We start from the raw sequence: 22,712 nt of genomic DNA on the forward strand, positions 1-22,712 counted from the left end.
AAAAATCTTAAAAAAAAAAAAAAAAGAACTTTTACCAAGAGATGAAGCAAGAACCTACCTTTGTAACTGGGCTGGCGGGTGGGGGGCTGGGGGTCTGGTCCGTGAAACAAGCTGCTCTGAGTTTCCTCCTTGAAAGACGCCGTCTGCGTCGCTGGAGGCCTGGCGGCTTCCTCTCACGCACCTGCTCAGCGCTAAGCTGCTCCAGAGATCAGGCAGCCTGGGAGAAGTGCGTCCCGGGCAACGTCTTTCTCTTAGCCTCGGTGTCCTATTCTGGAAAGTGGGTATAGTAACTACCGCATCCGTGTCCCATGAGGATGAAACAAGCTCAAACGGGCAGCGCACTGAGAACAAGGCCTGACAGGTGGCGAGCACTTCGCTCAAAGGTTCTGAGGACGGTCCTCGACCCAGTCAAACACTTCACTGGCTCATTTCACTGATCTAGGAAGTGCCTTCACACCCTACAGAGAGGAGACTTAAAATTCAAAGACCATGATGTAATTTCCTTTTTAGGAATTACAGGATTCAAAGCCACATCAGACTGCAGATACTGTCATGTTTTCTTCCATATTTCGGAGGCGAGGAAGCAGAAGCCCAGAACTGGGCTTTATGGAGTTGGCCTGCGGGGGCTGTCTGAGCCCGTTGCAACGCTGGCTGATCCCAGATCCAGCCTCCTGCGCTCTAAAGCATATTACTTGGCAGTATGCCCCCCCATCTCAGGAAGCAGTAAGATGCCCCCATACCTTCACACCAATGTACCAAACTGAGATCAGACCCCTTGGGGAAGTACATTTTGAGAGGCGGGAGGGCGTCAGGTATTCACAGAGTTGAGGAGGAAAGGGAGCCCCATATTGGTTAGGACTTCTGGCTTACAAATGATAGGAACCCAACTCAAATGAACCGAAGCCCACAAGCCCTAACTAAGGTGTGGAGGATCCGGGGAAGACAGCAGCAGGCAGAGCCTCGAACCAGACTTTGTACTTCCCTGACACACTGTTTGTCTGAATTCTCTGCTTGTCCCAGTTAGCTCCTTCTGAAGGCAGTTCCTACCGTGGGATAGAAAGATGGCCGCCAATAACCCTGTACTCATGTATTCCCAGTTTAGCAGCTCCAGGAGAAAGACGAAGCTTTCTCCCTGTAGTCTGCATGTATATATCTAGTGAAGGATTCTGACTGGCCCTGATTGGGTCATGTGTCCACCCCAGGACCAGTCACCGTTGCCAAGGAGATGAGACACTGTGATTGGCATGCCTGGGTGGCGAGTCCATCCCCATGACCAGATGCTGGGGATGGACTTGGTGGGTGGAATGGTGACGGGCTATCATCGACAGCTCCTCCAGTACTGCCTGGAATGGGGGCGGGTGTTTCCTGATGTGGGGCTGGGCAGACAGGAACCCTGGAGCCCTCCCAGGCACCCAAAAGGAAAGCCTGAAAAACAATCTTCATTACATTTTTCTCCGAAATCTTTCCAGGAGCTCCTCAAACTACAGATGAGTGTTTGTGTAAATATAAATTCACAAGATTACACAATTTACATGTAAAATGGGGCCAGTTTTCTCACGAGGTTCATAAACCAGCTCTGAAGCAATTCTAAAGGAATTGTGACAAAATTGCTTTTACCATTAGCAATATTACTAGAAAAAAGCACAAAGACTCCCAAGGTGCCCACTTGGAAGGACAACTTCCATTTGAATGTAGAAGTATTATTTTGCTTTTTTGAAAAATCCAGATCACATGTAAAATTATTTCGGTAATAACTAAATCAATACAAATATATTACCAAAATATGTGTGCACCCTAGTGTAAATGCTTTTGTTTTAGGTCTAAGAGTATAAGGAAATGAGAATAAGTGTGAACTTTGGTTAAATATAGAGCAGGATTTTTCACTTGGGGTTTGTGGGTCCCTAACCTGGTCACCGTCAGGCACATCAGGACTCCCTCAGGAGCTTGTTAAAATTAAAGGACAGGGTTCCACCCCAGAAACTCTGGTCAGGGAGGTCTGGGTGGAGCCAGGCATTATTTTCTGAGTGCTCAACAGACAGTTCTGACCAGCCATTGAGGCTGAAAATCACTCCCTTCAGACAGCATTTCCCAGAGTGTGGGTGTTGTGTCCTGGCATCAGAATCTGGAGAGCCTGTTAAAATGCAGATTCTTGGCCCCTCCCAGGCCTACTCGATCTGACTTGGTAAGGAGCAGAGCTGTGACTGTATAGTTCGCTAAGCTCCAAAACATTTCATTATTTTGAGAGAGAATTCTAGATTCCTCTGAAGTTGCAAAAAAAAGTACAGAGAGGTCCTGTGTACCCTTTACCCAGTTTCCCCCAGGGATGACCTCCCACATAACTATAGTACATTATCAAACCAGGAAACTGACTGCTTTGATAAACTGGTACAACCCACAATACTTATTCAGGTTGTATCAGGTTTACACGTACGTGTGTGTGTGTGTGTGTGTGTGTGTGTGTGTGTAGATCTATGTGATGTTAATAACACATGTGTAACCACTACCACAGCCAAGAAACGGAACTGTCCCATCACCACAAGGCTCTCTGGCGCCACCTTTTGGAGCCACATGGATCCCTCACCACTCCCATTCCTAACCTTGAGACAACTACTAATTTCTTCTCTACAATTTTGTTATTTCAGAAAGGTTATATAAACAGAATCATATGTCACCTCCCTAGACTGGCTTTTCTCACTCCCATAATTCCCTTGTGATCCATCCAAATCATTGCATGTATCAACAGTTTGAGTTTTGGGTTGCTGCATAGTATTCCATTCTATAGATATACCACTGTTAGTCTAACCTTCCGTCTGCTGAAGAACATTTGGGTTGTTTTCAGTTTTTGCCTGTTATAAGAAAAGCTGCCACGGACATTCATGAACATGTCTTAGTGTAAACATGAATTTTCATTTATCTGGGATAAATGCCCAAGAGTGCTATTGCCAGGTCATATGGTAAGTGCATCTTTAGCTTTATAAGAAACTTCCAAACTATTTTCCAAAGTGGCTGTACCATTTTACAACCACACCAGCAATGCATGAATGATCTGGTTTCTCCACATCTTCATCAGCATTTGATGTTACTGTTATTTTTTATTTTAGCCATTCTGATAGATGTATATTGATATCTCATTGTGGTTTTAATTTGCTTTTCCCTAATGAACAATGATGCTGAACATGTTTTCATGTGCTTTCTTGGCATCTGTACATCCTCTTTGGTAAAATATTTTTCCTGTCTTTTTGCCCATTTTTGGGTAAGATTTTATTTATTTATTTATTTACTTACTTACCTAATTGCTTATTTATTTAGATCATGCACAAACACGGGAGGAGAAGAGGGAGAGTGAGAATCCCAAGCAGATTCCCTGAGTGTCGAGTTCAACATGAGGCTCAATCTCACTGAGCCTGAGATCATGACCTGAGCTGTAATCAACAGTCAGACGCTTAACCAACTGAGTCACACAGCCGCCCCTGCCCATTTTTTTATTGGATTTTTTTTTAACTATTGAGTTTTGAGAGTTCTTTATCTATTCTAGATGGAAGTCCTCTGTCAGATACACGGTTTGCAAATATTTTCTCCTAGTCAGTTGTCTTTTCATCTTGATAGGGTTTTCAAAGAGTAAAAAATTTTTATTTTGATGAGGTTCAATTGATTGATTTTTCTCTTTTATGGATTGTACATTTGTTGTCAAGTCTATGAACTCTTTGCCTAGTCCCAGAGCCCAAAGATTCTTCCTTTTTTTTCCCCTAGAAGCTTTATGTTTTACATTTAACTCTGTGATCCATTTTGAGTTGATTTTTGAGGAAGGTGTGAGGTTCATTTTTTTTGCCAATATGTATCTAAGTATAAGCACCATTGTTGAAAGGCTATCCTTCCTCCATTGAGTTGCTTTTATATCTTTGTCAAAAATCGGTTGACAATATTTGTGTGGGTCTATTTTTAGGTTCTCTATTCCGTTCCATTCATCTATGTGTCTATTTCTCTGCCAATACCACACAATCTTGGCTACTGTAGCCAAGTCTTGGAATCTGGTAGACTAATTCCTCCCACTTCACTCGTTTATTTTTTTTTTTCAAAATGGATTTAGTTATTCTAAGCCCTTTGTCTTTCCATAGAAATTTTAGAATAAGCCTATCTATGCCTACAAAAGTGTTTGCTGTGCTTTTTATAGAAGTTGCACCAAACCTATGGATGCATTTTGAAAGAATTGACATCTTTACAGTGTGGAGTCTTCCAATCCATGAACCTGTTATATCTATTCATTTAGGTCTTCTTTATTTCCTCTATATTATAAATGGCATTGTATTTTAATTTTGAATTCAACATGCTCATTGTTGGTATACAGAAATATTATTTATTTTATGTGTGTATGTGTTGATCTTGAATACAGCAACCTTGCTGAATTCACTTATTAGTTCAGGATTTTTTTTTTATTCCGTAGGATTGTCTATGTGGACGATGATGTCATTTGAGAGTAGGGACAGTTTTGTTTATTCCTTTCAATCTATATGCTTTTTATTTATTTTTCTTGCCTTATTGCACTTGCTAGAAATTCTAGTACTACATTGAATAACAGTAGAGAGGGTGGATGTCCTTGCCTTGTTCCCAATCTTAGGAAAAAGCACTCTTTCACCATTAAGTGTGATGTTAGCTGTTTTTGGAGATTTCTTGTGGATACTTTTTATTTTAAAGTTGAGGAATGTCCCCTCTTCATGAGAATTTTTATTATGAATGAGTGCTGGATTTTGTCAAATGCTCTGCTCTTTTCTACATCAACTGAATGATCACATAATTTTTCTTTTCTTTGCAATTTATATGTGGATCATATTGATTTTTTAAAAAAATATGGAACCAGCCTGAGGCACCTGGGTGGCTCAGTCGGTTAAGCATGCAACTCTTGATTTTTGGCTCAGGTCATAATCTCAGGGTCATGAGATGGAGCCTGGGGTCAGGTTCCACGCTCAGCGGGGAGTCTGCTTGAGATTCTCTTCTTCTCCCTCTGCACCACCCCCCACTCATGCTCACTCTCTTTCTCAAATAAATAAATGAAATAAAATAAAATATTGAACAAGTCATGTATACCTAGAATATATACCACTTGGTTGTGGTGTATAATTCTTTCTATAGATTGCAGGCTTCAACTCGTTGATATTTTGTTGAAGATTTCTGTATCCAAGCTCATTAGAAATACTGATCTAGTTTTCTTTTTTTTGTTCTTTTTCTACTTTTGGTATCAGGGTAATACTGGCTTCATAAATTGAGTTGGGAATTGTTCCTCTTTTATTTTCTGGAAGAGAGTGCATAAAATTATTAATTATTCTTTAAATGTTTGGTAGAATGCTCCACTGAAACCATCTGAGTTGGGAGATGTCTTTCTCAAGATATTTAAAATTATGGATTCAATTTCTTTTATGGTTATGGGATTATTCACATTGTTTATTTCATCTTGGGTGAGTTTTAGTAGTTTGTGGTTCTCAAGGAATTGGTTCATTTCTTCTAAGTTGTCAAATTTATGGTGTAAAGTTGTTATAGTAGTCCCTTATTATTTTAATGGCTGTAGAATCTATAATGATAGCTCATTTCATTCCTGATATTGATGATTTGTGTCTTGACTCTTTTTATCTTTGTCAGTCTTGCTAGATGTTAATTAATTTTATTGATTTTTTCCAAGAACCAATTTGTTTCATTTATTTTTTTTTGTTTCTGATTTTATTCATTTCTGCTCTTTTTTTATTATTTCCTTCCTTCTATTTGATTTTGGTTTTTTTGCTCTTCTTTTTCTAGTTTCTTGCGGTAGGAACGTATTTATTTAAGATTTTTCTTTTTTTCAAAGATAGCACTTAATACTATAAATTTCTGTCTCAACACTATATTAGCTACAGCCACAAATTCCAATCTGTTATCTAATTATGATATTTATACTAGAGTAATGTATTTGTTTTCTTCTATTTCTTGTTTCACTTGTCTTTCCTTCTTATGGTTTACTTGAACATTTTCTTAGAATTCCTTTATGACATTAAAAAATTTTTTTGCATATCACTTTGTGAAGTGTTCTTAATGGTTGCATAAATATACATATGTAATTTTTCAGTTTACTGGTATAGACGTTTTACCACTTTGAGTGATGTGAAGAAACTTTACTTCCACTTTGGTCCCTTTACCCTCCTTATCTCTTAACTGTAATTATCTTAAGCATTATCTCTAAGTATACTGAACCCCACATCAGATGGTGTTATCATTTTTGCTTCAACCATCAAGTATGATTTGAGAAACTCATGAGAAGGCTAGTCTACTACTTTTTAGGCATTCCACATTATTCTTTCCTTTCTGAAGTTCCAATCTTTCTTCTGTTATTATTGCCCTTCTGTTTGGAGAACTTCCTTTAGCCATTCTTTAAGGGTAGATCTGCTAGTGGCAAATTTCCTTAGTATTCCTTCATCTGACGAAATTGTTATTTCTTCTTCTATCCTGAAATATATTTTTTCCAGGTATAGACTTGTGATCGACAGTCCTCTTCTTTCAGCATTTGAGAAATATGCCACTTTCTTCTGGCCTCCATGGTTTCTGATGAGAAATCTGCTATCTTTTGAATCGGTGTTCCCTGTAAATAATCCATCCCTTCTCCCTGACTGCTTTCGAGATTGTTTTCTGTTCTTGGTTTTCAGAAGTTTAATTGATATGTCTTGTCATGGATTTCTTTGGGTTCCTCCTGTAGGGGATTCACTCAGTTTCTTGAATCTGTAAGTTTATGTTTTTTGCCAAATGGGAGAAATTTTTGGCGGTTATGTCTTCAAACCCAGGTGGCTTTTAAGCACATTTTATATTTGAGAAGCTTTGCTCTAGAGTGGGTTTCAGGGGTCCAAGAACCCATCAAATCGTATCTAAAATGCTGTGAATATCCATGTTTCTTAGGAGAATGTCTGAAGATTTCACTAGATTCTCAAGGGTTCCATGACACTCCCCATAAATTTTATGAAAGGATTGGTTTATAACCATATTGAGTCATTTGCGGTCTTCTTGATTAGAAACAATAAAAACTGCTTAGTATCGTTTCTTTCCTTCTACCCCATCTGTTGAATTCCTGTTTTCCAAATATTTCTCCCACAATTTTGGAAGATATGATCACTCAGGTGAATATTTTCTGAGTGCCTAATATGTGCCAGCCAGTTGTTTTTTTTTTCTTCCATTTTCCCCCTAGTCAGTGAGAAAATGAAAAGTTAAAAAAATTAAAGCCATTTTTAGCTTTTGAAAACTTCTTTGTAAATAAGAATTCAGAGTAAACTTTGCTGCTTTCATATCCTGTGACTTTACCCTTTAAAATCTATTCCTTACTGCTCTGAGCTGGATATGACAGTGATTACATTATACCCTGAAAGTATAATTTTATAGACTAAAGACATGGCATTATTCAGTGGACCCATTTATCACCACCACTCGGGTTTGCTTCATGTGGTCGGTAGCCAAGCACTCCTAGCTCCCCCAAACAGACTTGTCCCTGGACAGTTGTACAAACAGATTCCTCTGCCTAGTATACCTTCACCCCCTTTGCCACCCACTTTCCTGAGCTAACTCCTGCTTATCTTTTGAAACTCAGTTTAAGAAGCACCACCTCTGGGAAGTTGGGTGTGCCTCCAATGTTATCCCTGCTTGCCAGATGTCACGCTGTGTGCTGATTACCTAACTTTCACTCCCATCAGACTGTGTGACCCTTGAAAACTGTGACTGGGCCTTAGTTGCTTTTGTGCCCCCAGTACTTTGATAAATATAACCAGACATGTACTCAAGTGCTGCCTCCACTCAGAGTTCACTACCCCCAGCTGACTGGCTGCTCCTTTCCTCCATCCTCCATTTCTTCATTAATGTCAGTATCTGTTGAACTTCTTGCACAGGTGTGGCAACCAGATGTTCAACCCTTCACCAGCAGATTTGATATTTGCTGAGTTTGCACAGCATTTATTAATTCACTTTAGACTTTCTCCAAGGATCAGTATATAAAAGTTTTGGCCTTCCTTTGCTAGAATTCCTGTCACCCCATTTTTGGACAGTATGGACAATGCTGACCACTGCCGTTTTTACTTACCACTGGATCTTAAGAAATTCCATAATATTGTGTTTACACTTACAGATCTATCTTTTCTATCAGGCTATGAGCTCCTTGGGGGCAGGGACTCTCTCTTATTTATCCCAGAGTTTCCAACGCCTGGTGCATGGTGGGATTCCAGAAATGTCTGTGGAATGAAACTTGATGCAAGATCATCACAGCTATACAATTCCTCATGATTAGCACACACATTTCTGTATCTTCTCCACATCTTTACTTCCTATTTGTCTTTTATCCTTCATTCTAAGCACAGTGAATTCTTTTTGGAAAGGAGAAATGGGTAGATAGATACAATACATTTTAAAGTAATTTTTTTTATTCCCCCAGGTACTATCTTGGTCGCCGGATGTTTATTGTTATCTCCGAGCCAGACATGATTGAGCAGGTGTTGGTTGAGAACTTCCATAACTTTACCAACAGAATGGTATGTAGCTTTCTCTCTGCATATGGATGAATGGGGAATCATTTCAAAGATTCAAGGACTGCACATCACATCTAATAGGGATGTGATTGGGTCTCTTATCAGGTTTAGATCAGTTCTACTCAAAACAGCTCTCCAATGAATTCAGGTTTTCAAAAGAGAGGTGCAGGACTGGTAGAAAAGAATGGCATTTGCATTTAAGAAATGCTTCAAGAAAGCGAATGCTCAAGAGAAGTTCTGGCTAATAAAAATGCTAAATCCAGAAGGGTTTTTTAAAGCTGTGCTCAAAGCCAGAGGAATCCAGAAGGCACAGGTCAGGTGACTGAGAAAGACAGAGGAAGGTTAATAAATATCAGAGGGAAAGCAAAATTTCAAACCTCTTGTGCTTACATCTTTCCCAGAGTGTATAAAAGTCTTAAGGCCAGAGAGGGAAGACAAGCAACATTACAAGGGAATTCATCCCCTTGTAGCAGGAGAAGCCTGTAAGAGGGCTCCCCAGTGTCATTTCAAACCAATCCACTAAAGAACATGTACATTCCATCTTTTTTAGAAAGTACATATCCTACTTTCTTTCTTTGACGAGAACTCCCAAAGAATGAAAGAAGTGACTGATAGAGGCAGACGTCATTCTTGTCCCTATTTTCCAAAGATGGGGAGGATCGGAATTCTAGCAGAGAAGACCAATAACCTTTATGTTGATTCTTGGAAAGATTCTAAAGTGATTTAATAAGCACTTGCTTGTGACAATTCAGAGAATCACGATAGTTTGGGGGGGAGGGGGACAAATTAAACTCAACTTCCATTCTTATAGGAATAGTAGGTAATATATTCACTTTTCTTGATTATTTGGCAAACTTTCGCATATCCACCATATGCCAGGCGCTATCTAGGCGCTGATTTTAAAGAACTAGAAGATGCGGCCTTGCCCTGAAAGAGCTCGCAGTCTAGTGACAGTGGCAGACGGGCAAAGAGACCATACGATATGGTCTGGTGCGTGTGCTGTAGTGGAGTTGCTGTGGGGCCAGGGGAAGGCTTATTAGATAGATCTCTGGGGCTGAGTCTTAAAGATATTAGCATAGTCCCCCTGCGTTCTGTGCTGGTTGAGCCACCCAGAGTGGTTTTTTCTCATTAAATTTCATGAGAATTTAGGAGATTGGTACAGTGATCATCTTTATTTTCCAGACAGGGAAACTAAGACGCAGAGGGGTTAAGCGACAACCCTTGTCACATGACTAACAGGAGGAAGAGCAGGGATTCACATGCCACCTCCCGACTCCAGTCCTTACCGCCCCCACTATTAACAGCTGCCTCGGGTGACATTTCTGATCGGCAAGGTTTCACTGAGTAGTTGGCTGCTCACCCCAAACGAGCTCATCTTCCAGCCCCAGAGTGTCATGCCCAATTCCAGACGCCATGTGGCCACCAGAAGGAGGTGACCGCCTGGCCTGTTAATGCTGTCACCTAGGGGTGACTGAAGGAATTGCAGAAGTTTAACTTCTCTGCTGCTTCCAGATGCTCCTCCCCAAACGTGATGTCACTGCTCTGCAGCTCAGACTCCCCTGAAGCCCTTGTGTGCTGCTGGGATCTTAGGGACAGAGTCTGATGGTTAAATGGCATTGTAGCTTGCAGCTCTGGTGGACTCAGTAAGGAATGTCGATTAAAGGAGTGGGGGAAGCCAGTGAGACACAGGGCCGGGACACCCACGCTACATCCCAGCAGGCAGGGAAGGCACCTCTCGAGCCGCCTGAGACCCCAGCAGTGACATGGGACGTGGCAGCCGTGTGACACCCGGGATGTCACCAGGGCACGAGGCCCCAAGAGCTGACCTGGAAGAGGACAGTGGTCTAAGTGACATGCTGGGGGCGGGCACACACTCAGCACGCAAGCTCAAGCAGGGGGCACAAAACAAAGTTGCCTCAGCTTTAGCCAATTTCTCCCCCAAATCAGTTGTCTGTCCTAACTTTTTCCATACCTCAGATTAAGTTTTTGCTACTTCTCAGACTACGATCCCCAAAATATGGTTCTGTTTTCCTTCTTCTACTCCACAGAGTGCCCTCGGAATAAAGGTCAAACTCCCTAGACAAGACTGAAGGGTCTTTGTCATTTAGATCCATTATATATGCTCCAACCTTCCCAAGACAGGCTCTCACTCCAGCTGGACCGACCCCTCCGTTCTCTCTGTAACCTGCTCTAGAGAGTCGTGCCCCTGTGCCTTTGCTCATGCTGCCACATCGCTAGAACTGGAGGCAGGGTAACAGTGGGTCTCGCATTTACTAGCCATGTGAGCTGGAGGAGATCATTTACCCTCTTCAAGCCTCTCATTCCTCCTTTGTAAAAGGAGCATCTGACCGACCTCACTGGGCTGCTGTAAGGCTAAATGAGATCATGCAGACAAGCCCCACCTTCTATGCAGGCAAGACAAGCACTCCACGTGCATTAGCTGCTGTCAACAGCTAATGAAGACCCTCCATTCTTTCTATAGCCACTCAACCCTAGCTACTCCTCAAGGCTCTCCTCAAATGCTGACTCCTCCAAGAAGCCTTCCCTACTTCAATCCACATTTACCTTTCCCCTTGTCTGAACCCTCACGGCATTTGTCACGTACACCACATCATCACTGACCCCATGGTGCCTTCTGCTATTTACAGTTAAATGAAGGTTTGGCTTTCATGCTAACTTGATTATTAGCTCCTTCAGGGTCTATGTCTTTTGAATACCTTATGGCCCAAACACACGATGACTATTCAGTACATAATATATTCTTGTTCAAACCGAACTGAATCTCCATTAACTTAACATCCTCCCCAGAAGAACCATTCTCCTCTCCCTGAACCTTGAGATTCGATACACCCTTCCTCTTCTAGACCATTCATAAACATGTAAAAAGACCCATCAAAGATGAGATCTCTAGGAAACCCCAATGTTTATAGTTTTCCATCTGGGAATGTATTCATTTATCTTTAGCTTTGTTTATGGTCTTTAAGCCAATTCCATATTCATGACAAAACAATCCTTAGTGACTCAATTTTTTAAAAACCATCTTTAGAGTGGGATTTTCTCACAGGTTTTTGAAAGTCAAATTAAATCGGGTTCTGTGGTTCCCTCTTATCCATATGCTTATTTATCTGCTCAAAGAACTCAAGGAGATTAGTGAGGCGTGCTTTCTTCATACTGACACCATGCTGCCTTCCCTCTAATAAGCCATGTTTACTTAAGTGTTCAGCAATTCAGCTTTATTATACATTCATTCAGTAAACATTAAACGCTTACTCCATGCAAGCTTCCACCAAATGGTCCCCTGTGATACAGAAAATACCTCAGCATATTAGTTTGATACATTAAGTGAGAAGGAACTTAAATAACGCATGGTTTCATTTTTCGACTGTGAGAGCCCGTCTCTGCTCACAAATCCGGGCTTGACTTACGCGTGTCCCAGAACAGCCTGGTGGAGAATGACTGTGATATGGGAAGCTGGGTTTGGCTCTAGAATTTGCTGTGAGCTGTAAGCATCCCATGAAGGACTGATGGAGCATAGCGGCCAGAGGTGGAGTGACACCACAGGGAACTCGCTGACACGCATCCGTATGGAGTAAATATTTGAATTCAAACTTGTTGAGTGAAGTAATTTTTCCACCTCGAGAAGCCTGGGCTGAAGAGACTGTGAGTCAGACCCAGGGTGGCAGTTCTGGTGTCTCGCTTTGCCACTCGCATTTCTTGAGGCCCTCACTTCCGCGTGGTGTCCCGGCTGCGTCTTGCCCCTTCTCCAGATGGACTCCGTGGGCCGCTATCACTGCCTTCAGCACTTCCTGAAGTACCTTCGTGGGGCTGCAACCACACTCCACCGTTAAACCCAAATCAATCTTCTCAGCATTTCTAGAACCTCAGTTGTCCCAACACCTCAGGACCTGGGTTTTTTTATTTAGATATTTTTAATTGGCTCCCCTTTGCTATCGGGTACTCAATGAAGCCACAGGAGCAGCTTTTTTTTTTTACGTATCTGTGGAAACTGGAGCTGGGCCCACATGACTCCACAGAAATGGTCATAACCAGCAGTGGGACTTATTCGTGGCCTCCCTGCAGGGCCTGGAGTCAGGGAAGCTGTGGGAACGTTGAGAAGAGGTAGGGCGGTCGGTGGTCCGTGTTAGATTGGTGTACTTGGATGGGGGCATGGAGACAGTGCGGTCAATCACTAAACTGATGCCAGGAGCTCTATGTTCTGGTCCAAAATGACAGCATGGAGCATGTGGCCTGCTCATCCCCAGTTCTGCCGCTTGAATGTGGAGTGGAGGTGGGAGGTGGTGGTAGTTGTGTGTGTGTGTGGGGGGGGTGTGTTCTAGCCCTTAGGTCCTCACAGGCAACACAGCGGGGTCTCCCGTCCAGGCACAGGTCCAGCCACACCACTGACTCACGAGAGTCGCACCTACAGCCACGTAACGGATTTGGTGAGTGGTTTTATCCAAAACCATAAGGAGCCAAGGGCCTGGGTTGCCCCAGCTGCTGCCTCTCCCCACATGCACGTGGGAATCATTGGTTTCCCTGTGAAACCACAAGCTTTGGGTGCTGGCAAAGATTACGAAAGTTCTGAGGCAAATGAGTCACTGAAAACCTTATTACCCCCTGCATCTGCCGCAGCACCCTGTTCCAGAGAAGAATAGAAGCATGTGGGCTCGTTACAGAGCTATCAGCACGGAAAGCTCGCCAGGGCTCCAGGGGGAGCGGGCCACCTGTGCTGGGGCCCAGGGACCTGCCTGCTGTGTCCACGGAGGCGGGGGTGGGGAGGTGGGAGGGGGGGCTCTGTGGGTTTGCCATAAAATGCCATTACACCTGCAACTGGTACCTCTCTGCTGACAGCTTTTGGAAACTTGCTCCTCTAGAATTTCTGATCCCCTTTCCCTTAAATAAAATGTTGAGTAAATGAAAACATTCAGGTTTTCAAATGTGAGCAGTAAGATTTACGCTGTGAGAATGGTCTTTGTGCATGACTTAGGGAAGCTCACATCACCTCAGTCAAACCTTGAGCACTATTTTCAGTTCTGTGGGTTTAAGTTTTTATTTAAATCCCAGTTAGTTAACGTATGATGTTAATATTAGTCTCAGGTGTACAATTTCGTGATTCAACACTTCCATACAACACCTGGTGCTCATCATGGGTGTACTTTTTTTTTTAAGATTTATTTATTTATTTTAGAGAGAGTACATGCTGATGGGGGGAGGATGGACGGACTGAGACAGAGAGAAGCAGACTCCCCTCTGAGTGCAGAGCCCGACACGGGGCTCAATCCCACTGCCCCAAGACCATGACCTGAGACCAAATCAAGAGTCAGACACCCAACCGACTGAGCCACCTAGGTGCCCTACAATACAAGTACACTCCTTAATCCCCATCACCTATTTCCACCATTGCCCCCACCTGCCTCTTCTCTGATAACCATCAGATTGTTCTCTGTAGTTAAGAGTCTGTTTCTTGGTTTGCCTCTTTTTCTCCCTATGATCGTTTGTTTCTTAACTTCCACATATGACTAAAATCATATGGTATTTGTCTTTCTCTGACTGACTTATTTCACTTAGTAGCTTTGTCTTTCTTGAGAAGGGTCAGTGTCCATGACAGGTCCACAGCTCTGAGCAAGGCAGAGTTCATACTTAAAAACCAGACCGCCCAAAGCTAGAAACAGATGTGTGCAACCTCATTTGCCTGAGCCCTATTTTGAGCCAGGACACCTTGTCTTCTACGACACACTGTGCTATGCACCGGAAACCCTCCAGCCTCAGCTGGGAGCATCTCATCCTGGGATGGGCTGCCCATGGGAAGTCCCCAGGCGACACCCAGGATGGAATGCCTGCCCCCTGTAGGCCTCCCCTTTCACCTGCTTTTCTCAGGTCTGAACGTAGCTGGTCCTGAAAAAGCCAGGCCCAGGGAACTGCATTTGATCTGTGAAATACACTTAGCTTCACGTTTTCAACTTGGTTAAGTGTGAACGCTAACATTTTTCAAGGCACTGAGTGCATCATGAAGCCTGAGGAAGGCAGGAACAGTGCTAAGTGGTATTGATTTCAATGCTCAAATGCTCTTCTCTCAGTGCCTTGCAGAACTTTTTAAAACTTCAAAATCCTGCTGAAAGTGATTTCATATTTCATGTCTTACTGGACCCCTGCTTCGACAGGACGCTGTCTTTACATTTTTCAAAAGGAGAGAAGTAGAATCTTGTTCTTGTATCTATACCTCCTTTCTTTCTTTAACTTGTGGTGGCAGAAGTAGAAATAAGTGTGTAAGCCAGGAGATTAAGATCTAGAATCTGGGGGAGAGAACAGTAAATAAGAAGCGATTCTGGTGTCTCAGTGGTTGTATTCTTGAACATCTCATGAAGTCAAGTCACTGTGCTCATGAGTCCTGACTCTCATGCTCCTCCCCTGCCCCAATCTCTTTTAATAACACCCTGTTTCTTCCCATTCTCCCTCACCTTCTATAAGCCATGGCCTGGTAGTATGGTGAAAGGCGCATGGCTTAAATTTAATGAAATGAAATAAGATTCTGGATTTGCTGCCTTTTATGAGCTGAGTGACATGGACCAGTCCTTCAACTTCTCTGAGCCTCTTTCCTCTTGTGTCAAGTATGAGTGTCAGAGGAGCTAACAACCAGGTGTGTTTGGTTTGCAGTGCAGGGGGCAGTCAGTGACAGTGGGTAAACCATGGCATCCCACCAGCATCCCAGAGAGCCATTTTGAGCTTTGGATACAAGGGTCCCTCTTTGGGCCCACCAGGAGAATTTCTCCTCCCAGCCAAGCACGACAGGCGCTATATCCGGAATACCTGTCCCTCCTTAACACTGCTTCTGGCAAGAAACTGCTGAGAGCTTTTGAAGGTATTCCTCAGAAGACTTAACAAGCCCCCTGGGCCTCCTTCCCCAGTCAGGAAGAGCCCACGCTGTGGGGCACGGGGCTCACAAAAGCACAGTTCCAAACCTGTGGTTTCCTCCCCTTCGGCAGATAAAATGCTAGGAATGCTGTATCAGTCAGGGCCACCAGAGCCCCTATCAGGGCTTTGTCCAAATTAGAAGAGGTCCCCTTCCTTTCACCAGCTGATGAAGAGTTGGCAGATGGAGCTCTATCTGGGTTACGCCCCCTAACCCAGCCCCCTTGACTAGTCCCAGTGGAAGGCAGAGTGAGGGACCAAAGTGGGTCCTTAGGATCATTTTCTACTGGCCAAGAGTGAATGGATGAAAACTGTCCAGGGGGTACAGAACACGTATGCTTCATCAAAGCAACAAATATAAGCCCTGTTTGGTTGAAATCTTTGTACAGCCAGACAGCAATTATTGTACGTTGAAAGTAACATGTTTTCAGGTATAGAATTTGGGCTTAGCCAGGTGAGAGAATTCTAGAGCTTTTGTTGATTCATACAATAAGGGGCCACCAGGAGTTTCACGGATGCAGGTGAGGAGAGACAGTGGTACCCTGGATTTTCCTCGTCTGTGCGAGGTTGTGTGAGAATTCGGAAGTTTGCAGCAGTGAGCCAGCATCTTGTGATCGTGGCCTACTTTGATAGTCCCATTTCTGCAGCCTACTTGACATACTTTACTGAACAGGCTGGCAGCACTGGCCTCATGACCAACGATCTACACCCGTATCTTGGAGTCTTCAGAAGTGCCTCACTCTGTTTACCTGCAGCTCTGTGTGGCTGTTGGAGAATGGTTGCCTGCCCTGCCAAGGCTTCACAGAGATCACACACATCTTAAGTCACCGTTGTTGCAGGGGCCAGGACACAAGAAACCTTTTTTTTTTTTTTTTTTTGGCTCCAGCTTCATATTCTATGAGGCCTCTTACACATTTTTCATCATTACACACTTGCTCAGTGATGCAAACATGCACTGCATGGATGCTGCAGCATTTTCTGGAAAGAGTTGGTGGTTCTCATGTGGCTCTCTCAGGCCAGTTGAGAACCACAGGTCTGGCCCACGCTCAACCCCCAATGCACGGTGGTCCCTTCATGGGAACACAGAATGCCGAGGTGGTGGTTTTCTTTAATAACTCATGCCTTTGGATGCCGTGATTCTTCAAGGTTTAAAGCTTATGCTTACCTGGTCTAATAATAAGCTAGACTCTATTTTAAGAGATCTTAATTGAAAAGACAAACACATTCAACTGTCCAAGGGAAACTTAGCTGGAGAGCCACGAGGCCACCACTGAACCATTGCTGCTTGCCAAGGCAGTGTTTTCCAAATTCCTGGAGAATTACCCCAAGATGAATGAAATGATGTGAAAAGCCCTTGGTTAGCTGTAAGATCAACATATACTGGTTGCAAACCACCCCATTCCCACCCTCCAAGCCAACTGTGAGCTCCTTTGAGGGCAAGGATTCCATTCTTTGTCTTGATAGTTTCAGTGCTAGCATTGCAACTGGCACATAGTAGGTGCTCAATAAACGTTCACAGCTTGATAACTCTGTGACAGGATTTTAGTTTAGGAAGGGGGGATGACTCCTAATTTGGGGGTTTGGGTTAGAGTAAGCTTCTCGAAATTTTTTGACTGTGGCCTACAATAAAAAACACATTTCGCATCATTACACGAGTACATACACACCCGCTCAGACACACACTCACATATACTCTCTCTCACATGCTCTCTTACACACACACACCCCTATCTTGAAAACAAAATACTTATTCTTGCTTTGTGAAATGCTCCTCAGAGTATCTTCTACTCTGTTCTATTCCTCGTTTCCCTTAGCTTTTATTTTTTTAAAAGCTGTTTGCCATCCACTACCTTGATTTCATGGCTGGTTATGGCCTGTAGTCTGGATACCCTCTGGTTGAGGAGTGATTGGGGGTGGGGGGCTGCGCTGAGACTCAGGAGACAGGGCTGGGCGGACAGACAGGAGTCTAGAAAGTCCTGTTTCTCTGGATCTTCCTTCCTGAGGTTTGTGGTCCCTTCCTGTTTCAATCCTCCAAGTCCTGTACCTCATTCCCTCTGGACAAAGCTCTCAAGGTATCACTCAGTAAATCGAGTCCATTACTATGTGGAAACAGGGCTGGGGGAGGGGGAGCTAGTGTTCCATAGGCACAGAATTTCAGTTGTGCAAGATGGGAAGCGTTCTGTGGATAGAGGGTGGGGACGTTTGCCCGGTGTGAATATACTGAATGCTACAAAACTGTGAACTTAGAGATGCCACAATTGAACTTAGTATTTTGCCACAATTGAACACTATATATGTGCAGACAAACAAGCCTGCAGCGGTCCCCTGGAGATGAAGCCTCGGGGCTGGAAGAGTTTTTAAGGGTCATTTAGACCAATCCCCCCTCGATGCTCAAGGCTCTTGTGTAGAATTTCCCCAAAATGGATTACAGTCACCAGCGACAGGGACTCATCACTCAAAGCAGGTTATTTTTCTTGGAGCAATTCTGACTTTTGACTGCTCAGAAGTTCTCCTTTAGATAAGCTGGAATTTTCCCCATAGTTTCCACAATGGAACCCACTTCCACCCCTCAGGGTCACCGAAACAACCTGAATTTCCTCTTCCACATAATATGCATTCATTAAGTATTTTTACAGTGCATCCTACGTTCCACTCTCTGAACTTCCAAATCTTCTCCTTCCAGCTACACATTCCACAATCTGTCAAACTGTCCCTTCACCATCCCACTGCTCTTCTGAAGTGACCGATCCAGCTGCTCTCCCTCTTACAGCGTCATCTCTAGAAACGAAAACATGACTCTAACCAATGCCCCAAAATTTCCCATCACAAAGTGGAGAATTCTAATGGTAGCTGTAGGCTGAGAGGAGAGCATTAGCATGGCAGGCAGATGAGGGAGATATTTGAGGACAATGCTGACATATTATGTGGAAGATTAGATTTGTCCTCTGGGTGCAAGGTCAAAAAAATCTCATGGATCCAATCCTTAGGTCTGACCAATCCTTAGGTCTGAAGGACAGATGCAAGATCCAATCAACCATGACTCTTATCTCTACTATATTCTGTTCCTTCAGAGCCCCAGAAACCACCACTCAGCTCTTCTTGGAGTGAAATGTTTTGTTACATGTAGTGAGGCCCAGGACTGGGTGTTTGCCAATATGTCAATTTACATAATGTACCGTTTCCTCCTTTGACTCTGGAACCCAAACAAACGGGTTGTGGTCCCAAAATTCCATGAAAGTACGATTCTGTACAGTGACCATGGCACTCCTAAAGAATTTCATTCTAAATAGGGAAAGGGATTTCTCTGCAGAAAAATATCTCAGCAGCTTCGTTCTACTATATAATTAAATTCCCCCTAGATACTTTGCAGTTACGTTTTATAGCTTATTTTGAATGTTCATATTTTATCTGAAAATTATAATTTTCCTCTAAACACGAGTTTTTACCAGGCTTTTGAATTATGATGTCTGGCTTCATATTTCAACTATAAAACAGTGAAAAGAAATAGCAAAAGTGTCCATCACATGAGGTGCCAAAGAGTGCTTGGTCTTCCAATACCCCAGCCTTCCTGTACCCCGCAGCCCTGGGTCTGGGGGCACTCCGACCAGCTGGGGGAATCCGTTTTGATGACCTGGTAGGAGTAGCTGGTTTCAAGATGGAACAGAACGGTCTGGGAAGAAGGGTGAGGAGACCTCGTGTTTGCATGCTTTCAGACTCAGCTTGAACAGCTCCCCTCAGAGAGGCCTTCCTGGCCGTTAGGCCTATCATTCTCTCACCTGGCTCTATTTCTCTCTTATAACACCCGTATTTGTTAGTGTAGAGGCTTCCTGTCTGCATCCCCAAGAGACTGTCAGCTCCTTGAGGGGCACTGAAACGCCTTCTTTATTCAACACTGTGTAGCCAACTCCTTGCACATGAGACCCAACAAATGTTTGCTGAATGAGAAAAACGAATGAATAGAAGAGTCCAGAAACACAGTGACAGGAGTTCTCTTAGAAGCAGCTCTGTTGGGACAAGCTTCTGAAAGATTCCCTTGTTTTTCCCTGTCCCTACTGCCACGCTCCCCATGTTCTCTCCAGCCCCTCGCCCATGCATGTCCCCAAAGATCCAGAAACACAAGTCTGTCACCTCCTGGCCCAACATAACCAATGCAGCCACACAAAATGCCTTGCCACCAAGTTCAGACATGAAACTTGACCCCAGGAAAGACAAGCCCATCTCCAAGGAGCCTGCTGTTTGGTCCTCAGGGAACCCTCCCTCTGCAGAGGGACTGCAGGACGCATGGAAGCCGCTGACTTACTTTGTAAAGGGTGGAACTGGGTCAGCCAAGTCTACCCATCTGTGGCCCCCGGGCCCTCAGCCCTGCATCTTTGGATCATGATCTGTGAGCCTTTCCATGCTTCCTCCCTATCCTTGCAAGAGAAATCTCCTGTCTGTGGGTCGTTGGTGGACTTGACCCAGAGTGTTTGCCGTAGACCTGTATTGTCACCAAGGGGGCTTTGGCTCCCTCCCTCGTGTCCTAATCCTCTGCTTGTTCCTCTCAGGTGTCAGGTTTGGAGTCCAAACCAGTAATGGACAGCATCCTGTTTTTACGCGACAGGAGATGGGAAGAGGTCAGAAGTGTCCTGACGTCAGCTTTCAGTCCTGAAAAGCTGAATGAGGTAAGACCCAGGGAACGCAAACTCACCTCTTACAGTTCTTCTCTCCAAATAGTGATGGAGAGCGGGTTCCTGTGGCATCCCTTGTCCATGTGGCACATTAAAATGTCCTGCCCACAGGGGCCTTCAAACCTCCCTCGGACACACAAAGGCCCGGGTAGTGTATTGGGGTGGGTTCCACTTCCCCAGGCTCTCACATTGGAGAGCAACTGTGAGTCAACAAGCATGTCTGGCCCTCCTGCGAGGTCCCAAGACTCTACCCCAGGCACTTTGGGGCCACCCAGGAGAAAACCTGAGCCATGCCATGCCTCTCATCCTCCTGTGTCTGATGGATGGCCCAGGGAATCTTGTTAAAATGCAGATTCTAATTCAGCAAGTCGGGGGAGCGGAGCCGGGGGGAGGGTGCTGCTGAGATTTTGTGTTTCTAATAAACTCCCAGTGATGTGGAGGCCTCTGAACAGAGAAGGGCCTTTTACATAGTGAGCAACCAGAGAACAGCTTGAAACGAGGTGAGCTGTGAACTAGCTGGAGTAGGGAGGAGAGGGCCGTGGATGGCGGGGCTGGAGTGAACTCTAGGCACACAGGCAGGCCCAGGTTAACCTCGGAAGACAAGTCAGTGGGACAGGAACACAACATGCTGCCGGCTCTATAAAACCCTGTGCTCCCTCTTTCCCCCACCCAGAGACCCGCCCTTTGCTTCCGGTGGTCTGTCCTGCCTCTCGGCCAAGTTCTCTCACACTTGATCTTTACCAATTGCTGGTCTGGCTTCGGTGTGTGGCCTGAATTCTACAAGAATTTGGGGGACCGAGCACTTGAGCCCTTCTGATGTGAAGTGGTCAGGGACTGACTCAGAGTCCCAAGTACCTGAGCAAGTCCAGAGCAAGCGTCCTTCCAGAACCATCCACCATGTCTAGCTGTTCCAGAAAGCCTGGGCTCAGAGCGGTCTGTCTTCAATTCAATAAATGGAAGCTACTCTTAAACTCAAGATGCTCACCCATACAGTCCTGTTGAATTCCTACAAATCCTCTGAAGTCCCCCAGGATAAGAGAGGTCCCATACTTCATAACTAATCCCATCCAATAAAATGCACTCAGAAACCAGTGATCCTGCCCATGTTCAGTGAGGGCAGCAGGTAAGCTGAGTTTATAGCTCCAGCTGAAACCCCCCAAGCCCTTATCTGTGCCAGGCACCACACCCAGGCCTTCCTGTCTCCCCACACTTAATCTCCGCCACATCCCTGTGAGGCCACTACTATTAGGATCACCCTCATTGCACAGATAAGGAAACTGAGGCACAGAGAGATTAAGTAACGCGCTCCATGTCACACAGCTTGTAAGCAGCACAGCCAGCATCCAAACCCAGGTCCAAAACATGGTTCTCCACTCCGATGGCCCACTTCTCTTACCTACATGTGATTTTCGAACATTGTTCTAGGGCTCCTTAGGACCGTCCCAGGGGCTATCTGGAGGGCGGGGGAAGGAAAGGGTTGCAAACGGAGCCTCTGTGGAAACCTAGGGGGATCAGAAGCAACACTTCTGTCTTTTCTGCCTAAGTTTGGAACCGACTGGGGTATGGAAACACATTTCACACAGAGGAAGTACACATTTCTCCTTTCTTACCATAAAGCCCTTGGAGAAACGCAGCTCCACCATCCGGTCATGTGGGCCTGCTAATACTTCCTCCAGAAGGGGACACGGCAGCGCCAGGATGGACCCAGATCCTAGAAGGGCTGCCCACGCAAGCTCTGTTCCCTCCTCCAGGCCCCAGTCTGACCCAGGCGGGCGCGGGGAGCAGGAGACACAGCCCTCCTCAGCCGCAGGTTCACATGGGAATCACCTGGGAGCTTTGAAAACCAAGGCTGTCTGGGTCCCACATCTCGAAGTTCTGATTAAATCGGTCTGGTTTGGAATGCAGCCCGGGTCTGCGAGGTTTTGCAGCTCCCCAGGTGATGCTCACGTAAAGCCAGCGCTGGGTAAGTTCCCCCCAGGGAAACGCAAGGCAGGGCGGTCTCAGCTGGAGCAACGGGCCCTGTGCCACGCTCTGCTGTGATACATACGAGATTTCAGGTGAGGGTCTGTTTCAAGGAAGGGCCTGCTTCTTTAAAAATTGCAAAGCAGTAGGTTGACCACCCAAACAAGGCGGGGGGAGTGGCACCTTTATTACATGTAGTCACAAAAATGTTGAGGTAACCAGAAGGAGGGGAGGGGAAGAGAAGTAGGTAAACTGAGGGTTGACATCACTAGTTCAAGCATGTCGCGTCAAATTTCTTCACTCATGAGTGAACAGTGACTTGTGGGCAGCGTTGCAGACGCAGGATCTCATCCCTTATTAAAAAGAAACGGATGGGGGTAGCTGATTTTTTTTTAAAGTAAGCAAGAAAGGGAAAAAAGTTTTCTCAACAGATTTGAACTATGTTTCTTTGAAAAAAAAATAATAAATCCGGATCTTTTTCCAAGGTCTAGATTTCTTCAGCACTTTATAGGGTATACTCCTGAAACTGATAGAACGTGGTTTCTGAAACAAATTCAGTGCTCCTAGGATCCATCGTTGCAGAAAACAGAGTTCCTCCAAGTGGTTTATTGCACTAAGTTACCTAGGGGAAAGGGGGAGGTCAAAGATGGCA

At 44.6% G+C, this 22,712-nt stretch overlaps 1 protein-coding gene across 4 annotated transcripts in view; it reads left to right on the plus strand.

The window, feature by feature from the left end:
* TBXAS1 (thromboxane A synthase 1) overlaps window positions 1-22,712 on the plus strand; it is a 161,545-nt gene that overhangs the window by 69,419 nt on the left and 69,414 nt on the right. For all 4 annotated transcript variants that reach the window (XM_002914194.4, XM_034637958.1, XM_034637962.1 and 1 more), the window contains 2 exons: window positions 8,429-8,525; window positions 19,976-20,092. In XM_002914194.4, coding sequence (XP_002914240.1) covers window positions 8,429-8,525; window positions 19,976-20,092 — 214 coding nt within the window. The remainder of the gene's footprint in view (window positions 1-8,428; window positions 8,526-19,975; window positions 20,093-22,712) is intronic.

The sequence above is a fragment of the Ailuropoda melanoleuca genome, chromosome 1 (assembly GCF_002007445.2).
Source record: "Ailuropoda melanoleuca isolate Jingjing chromosome 1, ASM200744v2, whole genome shotgun sequence".
In the NCBI taxonomy this organism is placed as follows: domain Eukaryota; kingdom Metazoa; phylum Chordata; class Mammalia; order Carnivora; family Ursidae; genus Ailuropoda; species Ailuropoda melanoleuca.